The 19,076-nt window shown below is 46.3% G+C and overlaps 2 protein-coding genes and 1 long non-coding RNA gene across 5 annotated transcripts in view; 2 read left to right on the forward strand and 1 right to left on the reverse strand.

Annotated features, from left to right (window-relative positions):
• The first annotated feature begins 800 nt into the window (after window positions 1-800).
• Window positions 801-3,030, forward strand: LOC132450753 (trypsin-3-like). Its single transcript, XM_060042846.1, has 5 exons — window positions 801-958; window positions 1,066-1,216; window positions 1,540-1,793; window positions 2,287-2,423; window positions 2,637-3,030. The coding sequence occupies exons 1-5, from the start codon at window positions 862-864 to the stop codon at window positions 2,784-2,786; spliced, it is 789 nt and encodes a 262-aa protein (XP_059898829.1). The 5' UTR covers window positions 801-861; the 3' UTR covers window positions 2,787-3,030.
• LOC132450774 (small ribosomal subunit protein eS19-like) lies at window positions 3,002-5,907 on the reverse strand. 3 transcript variants are annotated; one of them, XM_060042877.1, is made up of 6 exons: window positions 5,773-5,907; window positions 5,491-5,561; window positions 5,154-5,254; window positions 4,432-4,615; window positions 3,651-3,705; window positions 3,002-3,414 (listed from the first exon to the last, which is right to left on the reverse strand). In XM_060042877.1, the coding sequence occupies exons 2-6, from the start codon at window positions 5,559-5,561 to the stop codon at window positions 3,388-3,390; spliced, it is 438 nt and encodes a 145-aa protein (XP_059898860.1). In that variant the 5' UTR covers window positions 5,773-5,907; the 3' UTR covers window positions 3,002-3,387. The 3 variants fall into 3 exon arrangements, with proteins under 3 accessions (XP_059898860.1, XP_059898858.1, XP_059898859.1); XM_060042875.1 differs by having other exon boundaries at window positions 3,002-3,705; XM_060042876.1 differs by having other exon boundaries at window positions 3,002-3,705; window positions 5,696-5,848.
• Window positions 5,908-8,452: 2,545 nt separating this feature from the next.
• LOC132450795 (uncharacterized) overlaps window positions 8,453-19,076 on the forward strand; it is a 17,318-nt gene continuing 6,694 nt past the window's right edge. The window contains exons 1-2 of the long non-coding RNA XR_009523917.1: window positions 8,453-9,275; window positions 12,580-12,626. This is a non-coding gene — a long non-coding RNA (uncharacterized LOC132450795). The remainder of the gene's footprint in view (window positions 9,276-12,579; window positions 12,627-19,076) is intronic.

A 19,076-nucleotide genomic window follows, 5' to 3' on the forward strand; every position in this document is an offset into this window, starting at 1 on the left:
TTGACACTTGCTTCCATATGTTTATTGTCACGGTTCTACATGTCCTTGGAACAGCAGGTGAGCATTCGCATTTCCATCATGCTGATATGTAAACCGTACAGCCTAATGAATGGCAGACTTTTGATTTTAGTTGATCAATTCTTATTCCTGCAGCACAAATGTGTTTTAAATTAATTGAGAGCAAATGCATTCATGCAGTTATCCAAGAAGGCAGCATTTTACTTACTTTCTAAATAAGTGCGCACCACATATTGTATGTTATGTTTTGTATTACTCCTTTTAGATAATTTCCTAAAAGTGCTGTGATAAAGATTAACCCTTTGGCTCTTAATAGTTCAAACTGAAATCTAAGTGGAGGCACATGCTGAATATTTGATATGTCTGAGTTAAGACCTGCTCTATGGAAGACGGGTTTCAATTACATATATCAGTATTTTAGCATTCATGTATTAAATGCCCTCCCTGCCAAGAACAATGCCATAAGGTAGTCATACATTTCAAAGATAAAAAAAAAACCTATAACCAGACACCAGCTATGGCATTTATCTGCCATGTGTTCCATCGTAGTTTAAAATGTTAGCATACAGTACCGAACCAAACAGCCAACCTATGGCTGTTAATTTAAAGAAAGTTGCGTTGTATAAGAGTAATGATTTCTCCGCCAATGAGATGAGGAACATGACGCCGATGTCAACTGTACAATCTTATGATCAGTTACTGTGCACTATTTATCATCCCCCTCTGCTTCTATTACACGGGCTGGCGGCGTTATCCTTTTAGTTTATCGGCCAAGGCCACCTATCTCCCACCATATGATCGTTTCCCATAGTAATGTAGGCAGACCATGGTCTGAAGCCGTACATGTCATGTGTATATATAAAGTTAATGTTAAGGCGGTCATTGATTCACCAAGTCACCATGAAGGCCCTGGTTTTCCTCGCTTTACTTGGAGCAGCACGTAAGAGACAAAACGACTTCTTAACATATTCTTGTTTACCTTCACCTTTATTTCCACATTGTTTACTTATGTACGCCTGCACTAAACATCTCACAATCGTCTGCTAGTGGCTGGGGACGATGAAAGGATCGTTGGAGGGTACGAGTGCCCCAGACACTCCGTGCCCTACCAAGCCTCGCTGAACGTCGGGTATCACTTCTGTGGTGGATCCCTCATCTCCAGCCAGTGGGTTGTGTCTGCGGCTCATTGCTACAAGTCGTAAGTTCACCGCAGCAATGGGAACTTTTTTTTTTTTTTAATGTCCTATGAAAATCTCTGCCCACTTTCTGTTCACGGATATGCAACGGGCGCTTTAATACGAAAGAGGTTGTTCTTTACGCAAAAAAATAAATCAATAATCTGTGGTTGCGCCGCTCAGGGATGCCCTGAGCGGCTTTTCCGTCTGGGCGAACCAAAAATGTAATTGTTATAAATAAAAATAAAAAAAACGCTAGAATATCCTGCCCGCAACAGGTACGTTACCAAGATCGGTTTTTACTAATTTCTCCACCTTTCATCCCTTGTCGTCTTTCTGCCGCCAGTCGCATCCAGGTGCGCCTTGGCGAGCACGACCTCGCCGTGAACGAGGGCACTGAGCAGTGGATGGACTCGGCCAGGGTGATCAGGAACCCGCAGTACAACAGCAACACCCTGGACAACGACATCATGCTCATCAAGCTCAACCGACCCGCAACGCTCAACAGCTACGTCCAGACGGTGGCGCTGCCCTCCCGCTGCCCCGTGGCTGACGAGAATTGCCTTGTGTCCGGCTGGGGAAACATGGCCGCCCCTGGAGGTATGCTTATATTTAATAATTGAAAAGTTGCAAGCCTATGCATTAGAATATCCATATAAATAACGAGGTGTAATGTGTGCAATTACATGAGTTATATGTTTTTTTAATTTATATTTTGATGTATCCTAATTCAAGCTGAAATCCTCCAAGAAGGGGTTAACAACACACCCATATATATACTGTTGAAAACCATTGTGTATTTCAGTGTAAAAATATTAAACGTGTTAAGAGTGTAGGATACTACTTGTGAGATAAGTAAGCCTACGGTTGGAATAATCAATTTGATTCGATAATAGATATAGAGATAATTCCTTCTCTCTATAAATTATATCCCATAAAAATGGGAAACACATTTTTATGCATGTCTGTTTTGTCTTTAGTTTGCAGATTCGATTTTTTTTATTCAACACATTTTTCCCTGAATGAGCTGCATTTCGGTCACAAAGTTTGCGGTTTTCCTTACCCTTTCCTTTGTTTCCCCTGCAACCTGCAGACAACTTCCCTGATAGACTGCAGTGTCTGAGACAGCCAATGATTGATGACAGAATCTGCCAGAACGCCTACCCCCACCTGTTCACCCAGAACATGCTCTGCTCTGGGTTCATGCAAGGAGGAGCCAGCAGCTGCCAGGTGAGCAAGCGAGCCCCAAGATCGCCTGGTGTCGATGGCTGAGACTTAAACCTGCACTATGTCACTTATCTACAATCACTCTTTACTCCATTAAAACAACATTTTCAGTAACCAAAATAAACCGTCAATCCATGAGACAATCCATCCAGGTTTATTTATCCCTAAATCGTCTCATTCTGGTCCCCCCCCCCCTCCCTCCCCCGTCGGGTGTAGGGCGACTCCGGCGGACCTCTGGTGTGCAGCGGTCAGCTGCAGGGAGTGGTCTCCTGGGGATACGACTGTGCCATGAGAGACCATCCCAGTGTCTACGCCCGTGTGTGCCGCTACAACGGCTGGATCAGTAGTGTGATGAGCAGCAACTAAGCGTCGACTGCGCGCACACAGGAGTGTGTACACACTCTCACCTATACATGTCTACGGGACCCATTTTGTCAACGTGCTTGGGTGCATAAACCAAACTGTTTATTTACTTTTCAATGTATTATTTTTCAATTAACACAATATTGTGGACAGCATGGGTAGCGTGCACCCTTGTAGTTACAAGCCCTTGCTGTGAAGGCTAAAAAGCAGGGTTCGGGAATGCATGATTAAAGTGAGTGGCATTTAAGCTCCGGTTTTTCGGTGTTTCTTTTTTTTTTTTATTGGAATGTACAACGTGCGTTATTCATTGTCCTTTCAACACGCCGAGCATACAGGATAACATTGACCTTATGTCCTCAGTGTTCAGAATTTCTTTTCGAAGTCAAGGGCAGATCTTTCCCCACCAATTTCTTTATATTAAAACCACTCACCGGCAGAAGAATTTCCGGCCTTCATGCAAGTAATATTTAATCCCAACATGGAACCTCAACCTGAGTGAGTGTTTTCTAGAGGCGTCTAAAAGTCAAGTGCACAGGCAGGAATGCATTCAAGCAATTAACTTGGCTATGATGTTAGCATGCTCTTCTTGTTGCCTTCAGGAACATCACTGTTTCTTATTCGCTGAAGCAACCTTTGATATACAAAGCGAGCAACAAAGAGAGAGAGGGGAAGGGAGAGAGAGAGGGGAAGAGAGAAAGGGAGAGGGAGATAGAGAGAGACAGAGAGAGAGATAAAAGAGAGTTGATTCATGGGTGGTGAAGTTGACGGACAGATACATAGAGAAAAGCGGAAAAAGCTTTATGGTGACATAATAATCCTATTATTTTGTGTTTTTCGTGAATTCTTCTCAAACACAAAACCACCCACCTGACCAGCAATCCTATCGAGATCTCGCTGGCCTTGAGGTGTTAGTCTCCGGCCGCTGTGAGCACAAACACATATTTAGCAATAATGTTGAATAAAAAAAGTCCAATGTGGTTTTGTAAAGCCAAATAGACACATCATGGCCTTGGAACATTACAATTGACACAAAACATGCATTCGGGGGGAAAATGCAGTTATCACTAAATACTAAGTGCAAGCAAATATTTTTTCAAGTAAATAAGAAAGTCCACATTGTTGTTTCTATCAAGCTATGTAGGCACAGCATGTCCCCGAAAAATCCACACATTCTTGCATTGGGGTAAAAAAAGAATGTATCACAATGAACTAAAGATCATGTGATTATATGAACATTATGCACTTGTTTTTAACTGCATATCCTGCCTTTATGGGGAGTCTCATCGTATCTTATTGCCCTTTATGCATACTGGCATGTAGGGCAGCAACACAGGATGGGGAGTGGGTAAAAGGGTTTCTCTCCTTCATAGATAGCAAAAATAATACATTTTAAATGTTCACTTTTCTTAAAAAGTGGACATTCAGTCTCTTCTTGGTATTGTAATCTTATTGTTAAGATTATTTTACACTGCAACTCTAGCCAGAGCCACTTTACATTTTTTTTCAACACCACTATCAATGCAAAAACAGTGATGTCAACATCTCTCAATCCAATTATAACCCAATAAGCTAGAATTAAATATGAGTTTAAAAATCCCAATAATAATGAAGGAAACGGTTTTCATCAAAAACTGAGGGGCAGTCTCACCCATTGGGGTCCTTCTCCGCCATCTTGAGGGCCTCCAACGCCTGCAGGACCTTCCGGGCCACGTTCCTGGAGCCCACGCTGAAGTGGGCGGGGCACACGCCGTTCCTCTGCCGTCCACCGTAGACCTTGATCATAGCGCCCACCCCCACCCCACCCCTCAGATACAGGTGTTGCGCCGTGGAGGCTGATGTTTGGTGAAACGTAGAGAGAAAACCTCTGCATTTACCCGGGTTCACCTCTGAACATATTTGATTATCATTATTATTATGATAATTATGATTATGATCAATCAGTTGCACAGTTTTGCTTTTCAATGATCCGTTTAATTGAATTCCGAAGTTAAAGAATCATTTGTAGATGTAAAGTAAAGTGAGGCAAGTGAGACCATGGCTATGTTTGAATTGGACACTTCCTTCACAGTTCCTTCATTCCCTATATCCTACATAGTGAACGCTATGTAGGATGATAAGGGGAACACATGATGTCACCTTGTGACATCCCATTTGCATTTAGAACCAGTGTGTGGCTATTGGACTGGTCTATTGGATGAATCTGATGACAATGGAATCGGCTATGTGGGATATAGCCTAGTGAAATAAGTGTGCGTACAACACAAGAAAATGGTGTCACCCTAAGAAATGGCCTAGGTGGACCAACACAGTCCATTAAACACAGCCCATCATTAGAAATGTGGCCCTGCTCATGATGGCCATCCAACTCACCGACTCTGGTGTAGAACCAGTTGTCATCACAGGGAGCCAGCTCTTTATGACTTGCCAGTTTCACTGTGTCCACCCATTCAGGGACCTTCAGTTTACCAGACCTGACAAAAAGCAAAAAAAGCAAAAAAAAAAAGCAGTAAAACATGTTCGTTTAGCAAGTTGGTAAGTTCGTTTGATTGTAATACAAATGTAATTAACATTGTTAAACCATGTGGTTACGACGCATACCTGTGTTGTCCAATCACATGACTTCATTCGAAGAGACATGATTGACAGGTGTCTCTCCATGTGGCCAACAAAATGCCCAAATACAGATGAGCAGCACGAAACCACTTACTTTTTAAGGAAAGCCGACAATGCCTTCACGAAGTCCTGCTGGTTGACGTCCTTCACCGTGACAGCTGGCATCTGAAGCGTAAAAGTAAAGGTGAGTTTGAAACAAGAGACAGATGCCGCACTGGTGGTGGCGAAATGCACCACACTATTAGCTATTATTCCCTTCTGCTAGCTACCTCAGAAGTGTACACAAAAAAAACGTTTACCTCCCACTGTCAATAACAGCAACATTGTTGTTGTTGTTGTTGTTGTTGTTGTTGTTGTTGTTGTTGTTGTTGTTTACCTTGCATTACAGACAAACGGGTCTATGTGAAGAATATGTTGCTCTTCGTAGAATGCCCTGATAAAACGCAGTTACTGGGCTAGGGAGGACGCCCAAGTCAGCATGGGAAACTAACTACGTTTCAGTGACGTGCCTTTTCACTTTATTTACTTTTTGGGGTATTATTTGAAATATATATTTTATATCTAAAATAATTTCTCCCTTAAGGTTTTGTCTTCAATAGAGATGCGTGTACTTGTAATAACCTTTACGGATGCTTATGAAATGCAGCGGCCACTACTTCTTGATTCCAGCAGAGGGCGGGCTTGCGGCAGCTATCTATGAAACATCTGTCTTGTGTCCCGGATTGTTTCAGACTCATGACAACGCTGCTGCTGCAGTGGCTCCAGACAGACAGAATACACCCTTGCAGGCACAAATGGAGCACTAGTGTGACACACTATTCTTTCAGGGTAACAAAGAAGCGTGGGGTACACATAAATCCTGGCCAAAAAGGGCTGTACGAAAACCGAGAAATAGATAATCTATCTATCAAAACACAACTAAATCGCCCCTAGCCCCAATATTCCTATCAACGGACATCTTGTCCTACATCATGTGTCTGATGTTCCTTTTTTTAAATGGTCTTCGACAAGTCATTTGACATTGCGCATAGGTAAGTATTGTCCTTGGGAAAGGAAGGACGTTTTATTTATTTATTTTAAATCGAAGGATGTCATTCCTAATGGAAATGCAGCTAGGCAGTGATGAAGGTTGCTGAAGCAGCTCCGTTTACACAAGGTGACAGAGTTATCAGCATGTTTTCTTTAACTCTCTGTTAGCCACTGAACCCATCGTTGGCCTCTCTCTATTCATTTAGATAAGCCTCGCCTGTACTGTCGGTTTAAATGTTGATAAACTATCGTTTGTTGCAGTTGAGTTCAAAATATATGTGGTTTATTTACGCATACATGCTAATTGTTGTTCCAAGGCCGCTGTTGAAGAGCTTAATAAGTGTAATACCGACCTTTTCAAAGTGGATCATATTTCATCTTCTGCTTACCTTCTTTTCAATCCAAGACTACTTATTTTCAGGTCCCCCATATCCTCCTAAACATATGAGAGCTCACTGAGCCTTCATCTGATCATATCGGCTTTAGGTCGTTTTAGTGAGAAACAATTGATTAGAATGTGTTTTAATTAGTTGATGTTGTCTTTTGTGTACCTTGTTACACTGTAGGTTGCTGTATCACAAGCATAACATGGCTGTGGATCACCACTACTTCAAAAGATACACATCTCTCTGATTGATTTCTTACTTTATTTTCAATAACTGCTTTCAGCCAACATGCAGCTTTTTAGAATCAAAATTATGATTTCTTGAAAGACATAATTATTAAGTCGGGGTCAGTTGCCTACTGAAAATGGACTGCACACAGGTTTACTATGCTAGTCGTTCGTAACACAAGGCTGATGATCGGCTTGTTTTCAAAAGAAGTAGGTAATTACGTCCCATCCGGTAATTATCAATGCAGTAACCACTCTTAACACTGGCAGCTGTTTTGACCACTTCTCTCCTGGCTCAAATAATGCATTCATATAATATGTGTTGTAATGATGTCGGCTAACGCCACATGTGGCAGTAATGTGCAAAACATGCCTTTAGAACAAACGCTGGGCGATCTGAAGAAAAGTGAAAGCATACAGTGCAGCGGCGGCCAGACGCACACAGCAACTCTGTGCTCCCTGTATCAGCTCCGGCAGGCTTCTTCCCCTCCCCCCATTCTCAACATCTCTCCCTCGCTCTGTCTATCTCTCTTGCGCGCTCTCTCCCCTTTTTGTCCCCCTCGCCCTCTCCTTTTTTCCTTCCCTTGTGCTCTCTCTATTTCAAGCCTCTCTCTCTCTCGAAGAGCAGGAAGGGAGAGGGGTGAGTGAGGCAGACACACAGCGATAAAGCGAGAGAGAGGGGGGGGGGGGGGGGGGGAGCAGACAGGATTTAGAGTTCAAGTGCACGTGCAGAAAATAGCCTGGCTAGAGCAGGAACGACGCAGAGGAAACCAGGAAAAGGGACGGCGGGGGTAAGAGACAAAGCCACACAGCAGCTCTCTCTCTCTCTCTCTTTCTCTCCCCCTCTCTCTCACTCCCCCTCCCTCCCTCTCTCCCTCTATCTCTCTCTCTCTTTTGCTTTCTCTCGTTCCCTCTCGCTCAGAGAAGGTATTAGCCGTGGAATGAAGTGGGGGGGGGGGGGGGGGGGGGGGGGGGGGGGGGGGGGGGGGGGGGGGGGGGGGGGGGGGGGGTGGGGAGTTGTCGAGGTTGGATGGAGGCACAGAATCGCATAAGAAAAAAAAGAAAAAGGTATTCCAGCCCCCTCCCCTTTCCTCTCCCCACCAGCACACACTCCTCCTCTCATTTCTCCACGAGACCACGTTCTCTCCCTCTTTCCCACTCTCTCTCACTCTCTTTCTCGCTGGCTCTCCTTTCTCTCCCCTCCCACCTCGCAGACATGCACACACCCAGAGCGTTTCCCTCACTCACTCTTGCCTTACGATCCACTTTCACCAGAGACCACAGGCAGCTCAGAGCTCAGGGCTTTTTAGCTCTTTCGGCGCTTTTTTCCCTTTTTAAGTTTGCTTTTAATTCCGCCTTATCTTTCCTCTGTACTGCATCCCCCCTCTCTCTCTCTCCCCCCCTCCCCCCCCCCCCCCCCCCTCCACCACCACCTGCATTTTCTCCTCCTTTAGGCGGGAGGCGTGTACTCGCGGCGGTGCCTCTGCCGGCACAGCTCCCCTCCCCAGCAGCCCTCCGTCCCCTTCCCCTGCTCCCTAGGACAAGCCGCTCATGGATGGCTCCCTGGCTTAGACTGCATGCCACAAAGCCACTCGCGCTTTCGCCCTTTCGCTTTTGCCTTTTTTTGCTTGTGTTTCGTGTGGTTAGTTTTTCGAACTCGTCCCCCCCCCCCCCCTGCCCCCCACCTCGCCCCCCACCCCCTGGCCGCGTTCAGGTTCTTTGTCTTTTTCGTGTGTTCGTTTTACCTTCCTTATTCGTCTTTTTTTGTTCTCGCACTTATTTTGTTGTTCTGAACCCCCGTATGGCGCGTGGGTGGAGGAACAGGAGGAGAGGGAGGGAGAGCTGCCGCTGAACGGACAGATGGGACAGGAGACAAGCAAAGGATCGGAGGAAAATGGAGAGCGAGAGGGAGAGAGAGAGAGAGGTATGAAGGAGATAGAGTACCGGCACTAGCTTGGGGGTGGGAGGGGGTGAGAAGGTGGAAGGGGCGGGGGGGAGAGCAGGAGGTGGGTGTACGGGATAGAGTAGGACGGAGGGATGGCCAAATTGGAAATGTGAAAAATCGCGGGAAATAGGGAGGGAGAAAAAAACATTGAAAAAGTGCAGCAGAACTGGAAGAAACTGGACTCCTCTTCAAACTCCAACACTTCCTGTGTTTTTTAGTTTTTTGGTGTGTGAGGCATTTTTTTCAGCTTTTTTCTTCATCACCCCTCCGGTCATCCTCCCTGTTTTCATCTGTGAGTATAAGTACACGTCCTTTACCTCTTCATGCAGTCATGCTGTCTGACTCCCCCCTCCCGCCCGTTACCCTCTAATTAATGTTGCCTGCCTGCCTCACCTTTACAACTCTTTTTACAACCTTACAACACCATTGTCTCTCTGAAAGCACTCCTTGCCTTCCATACGGCTTGTCTATCCCAGCTTTATTATTCCTAATTTCTTTGCCATTCTCGCTCACTCGTCTCCCTCATTATGTCTACCTCTCTCGACTCTGTATCTGGGACGGTGTCTCTTGTGGAAGCAGTAGGTCCTCTCACATTAGATTTCTCACACCCAATCTCAGGGGCCCATACACGAGAGGCTAACTTAAGAGAGAGAGAGAGACAGAGAGAGAGAGAGAGAGACAGGTTGTGTGTGTCTTTTCTGTGTGTGTGTGTGTCAGAATGTGTTCTGGACTCAATCCGGCAGTGGTGGGCGCGGGTCGGTCCACTTGCGCATGCGCCACCTTTTTTTATTTATTTATTTTTTCGCTTTTCTTTCGGTTGCGCGACCATGTTTGATACGGCCTTGGTGTGAAGCCGCGACGGTGTTTGTTTACAAAGCCGCCCGAGACGAGGGGGTCGCAGGCCCGCAGACAGAGTGTGTTAAGGAACTGTGAAGGGCCGCAGGAAAGTGTGCTTTTTTTTTTACGGGTTTGTCCGCTCTTCCTCCTCTCTTTTCTTTCTTCGCTCCTCCCATCCTGTCCCCCCTCTTCATCCCGTCTTCCATCCGTTCATCCGGGTACCCCCCTGATCTATTCGCTGGGTCGCCCGCAAGGACAAAACCCATGGTCGGGGCTGTGACTTAGCCCTCGACAATAGATGGACATCCGTAGCGCAGCACCGTGTCTGCCCCACTAAGAAGGCTGAGGCTTTGAACGGGGACGTACGAATCAAATGTTATAACTGTTTTAGGCCCGCGCATCTGAAAAGATGACCAGTGTTAAATATGGCTAAAGTTACAGGTAAAGTTGATCCGGTTACAGATATTCGCATCAACGTGCTTTTGATCGAATGAATCGGACTACAGACGCAAAGGCTTTACTGGTGGGCCCGTCCGCCATGGCTTACCGGTACTCAGTAGTGAGGAGGTTAACCGGCACAGGCTCGATTATTCACCTTGGGCTGATTCAGTAAACGCTGTTCATTCACTGGTGTTCCAGTGTTCTCTTTATTTTTTCGGGATCCGATGAAATGTAGGCCTTGATTCTCTTTTCAATCTTTCTTTTGTGTGTTATCTATTGGCCTATTGTGCACATTATTTATTTAACCTTGCGCTACCTCTACCGATAATAAACGATATATATCGTCCTGAATAAGCCTTTATACGGTATTATCTCTAACAGATTTCTTGCTGGTATCCTGGCACAGTAATGCGTGCGTTCCGTGCAGCCTTTTTTATCCTTTTGTGTTTTATTTGCTACAGAGTGAGCCTTGTTCTGAAATACCTTTAGATTACATGTGCTGTATTGTGACGTCTTTGCTACTGCTGTATGGTTTTACTCCATCTGAGTCCTATACTGTAAACCTGAAGCAAATAATAAAACGATAATTATAACTATTATCTCGTAACCACATTGCCGTAATGCTGTTTTGATGATATGCAGCATATTAAAAAGCGTCGGCTGTTAGATAACAGAGCCTGTCCTGGTTTTTCTAATAACGTTCCCGGCCTAGATGTCCGTGTAATTAATTCCCATGCTGTGATTCCACTAATTCTCGTTGATATGCCGTTTATTAGATGGGGGTGATCGTTGCGCTCCGCGATAACTCGTGGGGGCGAAGATCCCTTTTGTTCGCCGGCGTCTCCCCCCACCCCACCCATACCCCCCCTCTCAGACTCAACCTTTCCACGACCTCTTCCGCAGCTCGCAAAAGGAAGGAAAGGGGGGGGGGGGGGGGGGGCAAAGTCGTTTGATGTTGAAACGTGTGTTCGCCGGGCGTCTGGGACACCGGGGCTGGACACACAGGAAGGGTAGAGCCGGCCCCTTCCTCGCCCCCCCTGCTCCCAGGTCCTCTCCTTACTGTGTGTGCATTCCCCCCCCCTTTTTGGGTTTTCATAGTTTCTGTACCCCACCGTCCGAAAACACCTCTCACCTCTGATCCCCCCCGGGTCGGTCGGTGGAGGGATGGATGGAGGGGCGGCGGCGGGGGGGGGGGGGGGGGGGGGGCGGTTGTACGGTTAATGTCAGTGGGTTTCGACCCCCAGGTTATGAGGCATTGCTCGGCCAGACCTGCTGCGTTATATAACATTACATAACAGTCAGTAGACTCGTGATGGGAGGGGGAGGGGGAGGCGAGGAGGGCCTCACACTGTGCTCATGCTATGTGAACTCACTGCTGGGGTCAACACACTCCAGAAGAGTCTTAAAGTGGAAGAGAGATCCCCCCACAGCCCCGCCCCCGAGGGTCCGGGGCTGACAGCAGGCGTGGGGCGGCGGGGCTGAGTGGCTGACACACGCGGTGCTTTAGGAGGGCCTGCTGGAACGGGCCCACACTAGGACCTTATTACCACTTTATTAGGACGTCGGCATCTTGAGTCACTAAACGTTGTGGCTGTTGATTTCCCATCCAAGGTCATATTCCTCTGGTGGTTGCCTTTCTAGTGTTGGGCTTCAAGCTACTGTATAATAATCGGTTAAATAGTAATTCCCCGCCTCAGCGTGGCTAACCTTTGGAGAGTTGCACATGCCTGGCTCAGTGCGGCCTTGCCGGTGGTTCGTCTCCGTCAGTGTATGCGAAGAGGCCCCAGGGTTGTGCAGATTCTTCAGGTTCTTATCCCCCTCTCTTCTGCGGACCTCGGTGTTTACCTTATTCATAATGGATAACGTCCAGTCCCGGCAGACATCAGTGGAGGAATTCCCATGCAAGGCGTCATGGACTGTGGTAGGAGCAGCGAATGTTAATGTAAAAGGAGGAATTGAAGTGAAGGGCCAAAAACGTCAGGAGCTCTGCTGCGTGTCTACAGGGACAGCCCTGCTTTGATGAAACATACTGCACGGGAATTATCGAACCGTTTTGGGTTCAAAGAACCACTCTAATGACGCATTATGTGATCTGGACGGAATAAAAGGCAAATGGGTCAATTACCTTTCTATACTATACTAATACTATTCTATACAATTCTATTCAATGCTATGCTATTCTATTAATCCTCTACTAAATTATACAATTATTTTTGTATTATTTCTATCAAAGTTTGAGCCGTACCGTGTGTATTCATTCAGGCTACTATTCTTTGGGTATACAGAAGACAATATAGGCTGTCCTTTTCTTTTTTCAGGTTAAACCAGATCTTCCTCAAACACCTGAACCACAAAACACGAGACGGTAAGGATATATTTGTATTTTCTTTGTATCCTCAATAAAGTTAAGCTATGAATACTTCAAAAACAATGTATTCCATTGAAAGTCGTCGAGCACTTCAACAGAGAAACAAAAGAAAGTCATTGAGTTGACTTGGTGGTGCCTGTTATGTATATAGATATAGAAATATAGGAATGTACTGAGAGTACTACTCCACAATGGCTGGCTTTTGTCACTACTTCCCTCTCAGACCAATGCTTGTGGTTAGCGTCGCTCTGTCTAAAAAGAAAAAGAGTGAAAAATAGTTTCACGGTGTAGGCATGTAACCGTTGAGTCACTTTGCTGTAACACGGTTGGCCGTGACTTCTCCTAATGAGCGGAGAGTGGAGAGGTCATCCGCTGGTCACAAGTAGGTCATTAGGCATTGTTTTAAAGAGAGAGAGCGCAGGGGAGAGAGCATAAAGAGCAGCCTGTGGTCTAGCCTGGAAGCTGGCTTTGGAGAAGCTTCACATTACATTTTTGTCTTTGTGTTGATGTCAGCCCCGTGCCCTCAGTTTAGCAGCCAGGGAATGAGAGGCTGCATTCTGCCACAGCAACACAATGGACTCTTCTTGTTCTCATATTTTCACAATGTGTATTTACACCCCTCCTGCCCTCAATATTGGATATGCCCATTCTGCTTCAATGGCTTGTGTTTCATTGCAGCTGTTCACCTCCATTGCAAGGAGCATATTGTAAGCAACGACAAAAATCGTTAGAGATTAGAGATTCCCACCGACACTGCATCAATACAGTACCCATCAAACAAGGGCGACATAAGAGCTGGAAAGATTCTCACCGCCAGGGTGGCTGGTAACCCGCCCTCCATTTTTTTAGGATATCTTATCTTGGAAACGTGACACCGTTTTCTATCTTCTTGGGACTTTGAGACGGTGACGTCCTTTTGCGCCGTTCTGGCTCTTTTACATTCTATATCTAACAGCTGCCGGCAGGGTCGTTTGAACCCAAAATGTATATTTGACTCAAAAGGGGGGAATCCAACCAGCTGCTTCTGCCCCTTAGAGGTGGAGCGGTGGTAGTGCTGGTACTGCGGTTGAAGACGACCTCACCTATGGCTAATAGCGCCGACCGCTCGCAGCGTTCCACGCTAGCGGCGGCGGTCTAGCGAGGCGGTCTAGCGAGGCGGTCTAGCGAGGCGGTCTAGCGAGGCGGTCTAGCGAGGCGGTCTAGCGAGGCGGTGTGGCACGGGTTAACATCTGGGGACTGCTGGAATGTGTCGGGGGTCGAGAGGGAGAATTCCTCGGTCCTGCATGTGTAGGTCACTACACTGACAGGCGCCTCTTATTTTAGCAAGAGCACCCCCCCCCCCCCCCCCTTGTGCCTCTCTGGTTCTTTATCTTATCCTCCCTCCCTCTCCCACTCTCTCTCTCTCTCGTCCTCTAAACCCTCCCCTTAACTTCCCTTTTCTCTGTGTCAGCCTCTTCTCCTGGTTCCATTCCAGCTTTTTCTTTCTCCGTCAGCTCTGCCACTTTCAGTATATCTCCTATCCTTCATCCGGTCTCTCTCTCTCTCTCTCTCTCTCTCTCTCTCTCTCTCTCTCTCTCTCTCGCTTTCACTCATTCACTCATTCACTCACTAAATCACTCACTCACTCTCACTCTTTGTTGCCCTGGCTTTCTCCCTCACACACACACACACACACACACACACACACACACACACACACACACACACACACACACACACACACACACACACTGTCTGGCTGTCTCATTTTCTCCTTGCGTATCAATGTTTCTCCCTTTTAATCTCTCCCTCATTCTGTCGCTCTCTCACCCCGTCTCTCGCCCACTCTCCCTCTCTCTCTGTCCTACTTCGCCACATGTTTCTCTCGCGGCGGTTCCGTCGTTCTTTGTCCTCTCCCATTCGCCTCCACCATGTTTTCTCCCGTCGTTGTTTTTTATGGAAGCTCAGCGTCGGGGTTATTTCCCTTCGAGCTGCTCTTCCTCCACCCTTCCTCTGCTCTTCTTCGTCACCTCTCTGTGCTCCCAACTTCTCTAAAACCTCTCTCTTTGCCTCTCTCTTTCTTCGTCTCCTCAAAACCGTTTCATCGTTGCCTTACTTCGTTTTGGCACACGATGTTCCGTAGCGGATACTGATGGCTGTGTGACAGGGAAGGGGAGGTTGGGGGAGGGGGTGTTTGGAGACAACTGTGTACATATCATGTCATATGCATGCTAACCTCGAGCTAACGCTGGCACGCTCCGCATTAGCATGTGTTAGCGCTTGGCGGAGGTGGCGTTGGCGCAGTGTGATCTCCTTAGAACGTGCCTCGCATTTCTCTCCTTCAAAGGAGAGAGGGTTAGGAGTTGTCTGTCATCATTGGTACTGCGTGGCCTTAGATGTACACGGCCTTGGCGGCTCGCCGATGTGAGGGTACCTCACATCGGGTGTGGCGAGTGTCTCGCCGCAAAAGGCTGAACGGCTTGAGGTGGCTGTAAAAACATGATCGATGATTGTTTTTAATGAATTAATAAACCTGTGCGGTTGCAGGGAGGAATGAGCTGAGCTTGCCAAATGGGCTGCGATAAGGCGTGGAGGAGGTCACACCTCAGAGATTCTTTAAGGATGACAGAGCAGGCATCCATCACAATTTTGTCATTACACATACTTGTTCCATGTTGTACTCAGACCTTTTGTCAACACACACAAATACTTTTCAAGGGCGGAGTGATGAACTGCATCAGAGCAGTTTTATTTTTTGATTTTTTGATAATAATAATAAATAAAAATTAATTTCTTAGAAACCTTATTTCATGAGTTGAATTGAACTCGTTTTTCGCGTTAGTGGGTGTATATGCGGTAAGTGTGTTTGTGTGTGTGTGTGTGTGTGTGTGTGTGTGTGTGTGTTTCGTGTGTGTGTGTGTGTGTGTGTGCGGGTATGTGTGTGTGTGTGTGTGCGGTTGCTTGTGCATGTTTGCATACATGTCTGTGTGTGTGTGTGTGTCTGTGTGTGCGTGTGTGTGTGTGTGTGCGTGCGCGAGTGTGTGTGTGTGTGTGTGTGTGTGCGTGCGCGAGTGTGTGTGTGTGTGTGTGTGTGTGTGTGTGCGCTGTGTGTGTGTGTGTGTGTGTGTGCATGTGTGTGTGTGTGTGTGTGTACCTGGCTGGGTTTCCAGACAGCGAGGGGAGGTGTGACGTGAGTAGCCGCGGCGGCTGATGATGTCAGAGACGATGACGCCCTGCACCCCCCCGCCCGACCCGGCTTTAGGGCGGCGGCGCGCGCACGGACCCGTGGGTTAACACACGCCAAGGCACATTAGAGCCAGGGAGCTGGCATAGAACAGTGCTCAGGGGGACGGAGGGCGAGCGAGGACAAGGGAGGCTGAGAGAGACATGAAGAGAGAGAGAGAGAGGGAGGGAGATGGAGCGAGAGAGAGAGAGAGAGAATGGGAGTGGAGGGATTGTCAGATTAAAAAACAGAAATGGGAGGGGGGAGAGGGCGGGGCAGGGGGGTGACTGTGCAGTTTTAGCGAAGCAGACTGTCTGGTGGAGGTCGGAGTTCTATATTACTGCCTGGGGTAGGTTTCCTCTCTCTCTCGCTCTTTCTCTCTCTCTTTCCCTCGCTCTCTCTCTCCCTCTCTCTCCCTCTCTGTCTCGAACCCATTTATCCATCTATCTATCCGCGGACACCGTCTCAGATCCGAGACAGTGGATTCAGAGGGGATCCAGGTGCGATTGGTGCTACAGGCTGAAGAAGTGCGTGAGGGAGTGTTGAGTTCACTTCTATAGACGGGGCTCAACACGGTACCATGAGATGGGGTCGCAGGGCCGCCACCCCTCACCCCACCGGCTACACCCACCACCCCATATACACTGAGCCTCCAATCAGAGCTCTGCACTTCAACAAGGAGACTTAAAAAAAAAACATTCTCCCTGTGTCTAGTAATTACTGCTGAGTGTGCAGAATGACGTTAAGTTGTTTGTTTTTGTAATCACAGTTAGCCAAGATGTTAATTGGGTTGGAAGGATTTGAGATTTTGCATTATTTTGCCTCACTTGTGGTTGAGAGATAGGCATGGGCCTATTCAATTAGCATTGTGTTGACTCAAGTACACTAATAACAAACCTTTTGGACTTGCATCAAGGAATGTCTTAATGAGCACCACTCAAACTGTAACAAAGTGTGTCAGCCTGTACAAACAATTAATTGTTCAGTCCTGGTAGCATTTAAATCCCTTTTTAAAATGATTATTATTTAACATAATTCATGATTCATGAATGATTGACATTTTACGTATATCATATTTTATTTTATTTGATTGGAGTACCTCATTCCAAGAACACAAGACATTTCTTAAGTATGTAATTCAATGAACCAACCCAGCTCATTATTAACATTATTGTGCTCATACTAATGTGCATGCTGATAATATTGGTGTTTTCAGTGCTTCTGAGCCGTATATCATTCATACTTCTAAAGATGAAGAGCCCAAGCATTGAAAGGACGGAGATTATAACAGATGATGGGCTTCAGGCCTCTTTATCGCAGGTCACATTTATTATAATTTTCTTGTCATGGAAGAAAACCCATGGCCACCGTTCTCTCTACTTCAATGAAATCCAATCCCATCGTCCGCTTTCTTTTCCTTCTCCTCTTGAGACTAAAGCAACTTGACATGGCACTCCAGTTTACCCAAGGCAGAGCGAAAGAATCTCCTCTTTTTTCTTTCCTTTTTTCGTTGGCCCCAGATGAAATTCACAGCCATTGAATGATACATCCAGCTCATTTATAGGCGTCGTACTGATAATTGCGAGCAGAGATAACGGACAAAATAGGAACACAGCGATTCTTGGGAAAACAGGGAATATATGTGGAAATACCAGGAATAGTTTCCTCTTGCTCACGGCCGATAACAGTCTGTAATGTATGGTGGATATAATGCACCGCCTGTGCATTCCCCGGTTTAAAATAACATTCTCGGGAATCGGATACTGTGGTTATTGTGCATTCAACAGTTCTAGACAGTCTGGACCTCTATAGATCCATGTGTCCTGTATCACATGTTGTAAGATAAACAGATGGTGCACAGCCCAGCTCGGCGCTCGGCTACCCACCACCACCACCCACCACCCACCACCACCACCACCACCCCCATGTCTGACCCCAACCAGAAACATTTACATCCAAACTGTTCCTCAGGAAAAACGCTTTGCCGCGCAGATCAAGACGCGACCATTTAGAAAATAAAAGAAAACTGTGTTTTCAACAAAGTCACTTCAACATGTGCGAGGTAAATGTGGTTGTTTTAAACAAAGCAAAACCTGGAAGTGAGACTCCATTGCGGTCTCGTCTGGACCAGGTTTTCCTTGCTGGCTTTGGGGCTTCACTTCTTCTTGCCTGGAATCTCAAGGCTAAATGAGAGGTTAGGCGTGGCAGGACCGAGTCGTCCAATAAAGGCCTTCAGCAAGCCCACAGAGGTGCCCAGGGAGCGGCTGGAAGCGCTTTATAGACGGACAGGGAGTAGCATCTTATGGATCAAAGTTTGCCTTGCCCGCTGCTCCCAGACAGTGCCAGATGGCTTCTGCAATAAGGTCAAAGGTTCGAGGATAGGCAACCTGGTCAATCCAATTGTTGCTACATTGCTGTTCTGTTCGAAGCCTTTAATAAAGAGAAGAACCCGTTCTCTCTATTTAATATATTCCATCACCAAAATATACCTGTGGAGATGTATACCTTCTCTCTCTTTCTCTTATATTATCCGTTACAACCCAATATATGTTGAGATATATACATTCTCTCTCTTTATTTTTATCCATTACCACAATATACCTGTTGAGATGTATACCTTCTCTCTCTCTTTAATATTATCCGTTGCAACCCTGTTGAGATCTATACCTTCTCTTTAATATTATCTATAATGCCAAAAACCTGTTGAGATGTATACCTTCTCTCTCCTTAATATTATCTATTTCCACCAAATACCTTTTGAGATGTATCCCTTCTCTCTCTTTAATATTTTACAATAGCACCAAATACCTGTGTATTTATACGTTGTGTTTGAAGGATTATGATTGCGGTGCATTTTCATACTTGCGCTGAAAATTCCACCGAAATACAAAACATTAACAGAGCTGCAAAATTAACAATTGTCAACCGCTGTCAACACAACCGAATATTATTTATTATTTATTAAACGATGCAAGAATATATTAGCTGAATATCTAGCTCTCTGTATCTCTCTCTCTCTCTCTCTCTCTCTCTCTCTCTCTCTCTCTCTCTCTCTCTCTCTCTCTCTCTCTGTCTCTGTCTCTGTCTCTGTCTCTCTTTCTCTCTCTCTCTCTGTCTCTGTCTCTCTGTCTCTGTCTCTTTCTCTGTCTCTCTCTCTCTCTCTCTCTCCGTCTCTCTCTCTCTCTCTTTCTCTCTCCGTCTCTCTCTCTCTCTCTCTCTCTCTCTCTCTCTCTCTCTCTGTCTCT

Source organism: Gadus macrocephalus, chromosome 22 (genome assembly GCF_031168955.1).
Source record: "Gadus macrocephalus chromosome 22, ASM3116895v1".
Classification (NCBI taxonomy): domain Eukaryota; kingdom Metazoa; phylum Chordata; class Actinopteri; order Gadiformes; family Gadidae; genus Gadus; species Gadus macrocephalus.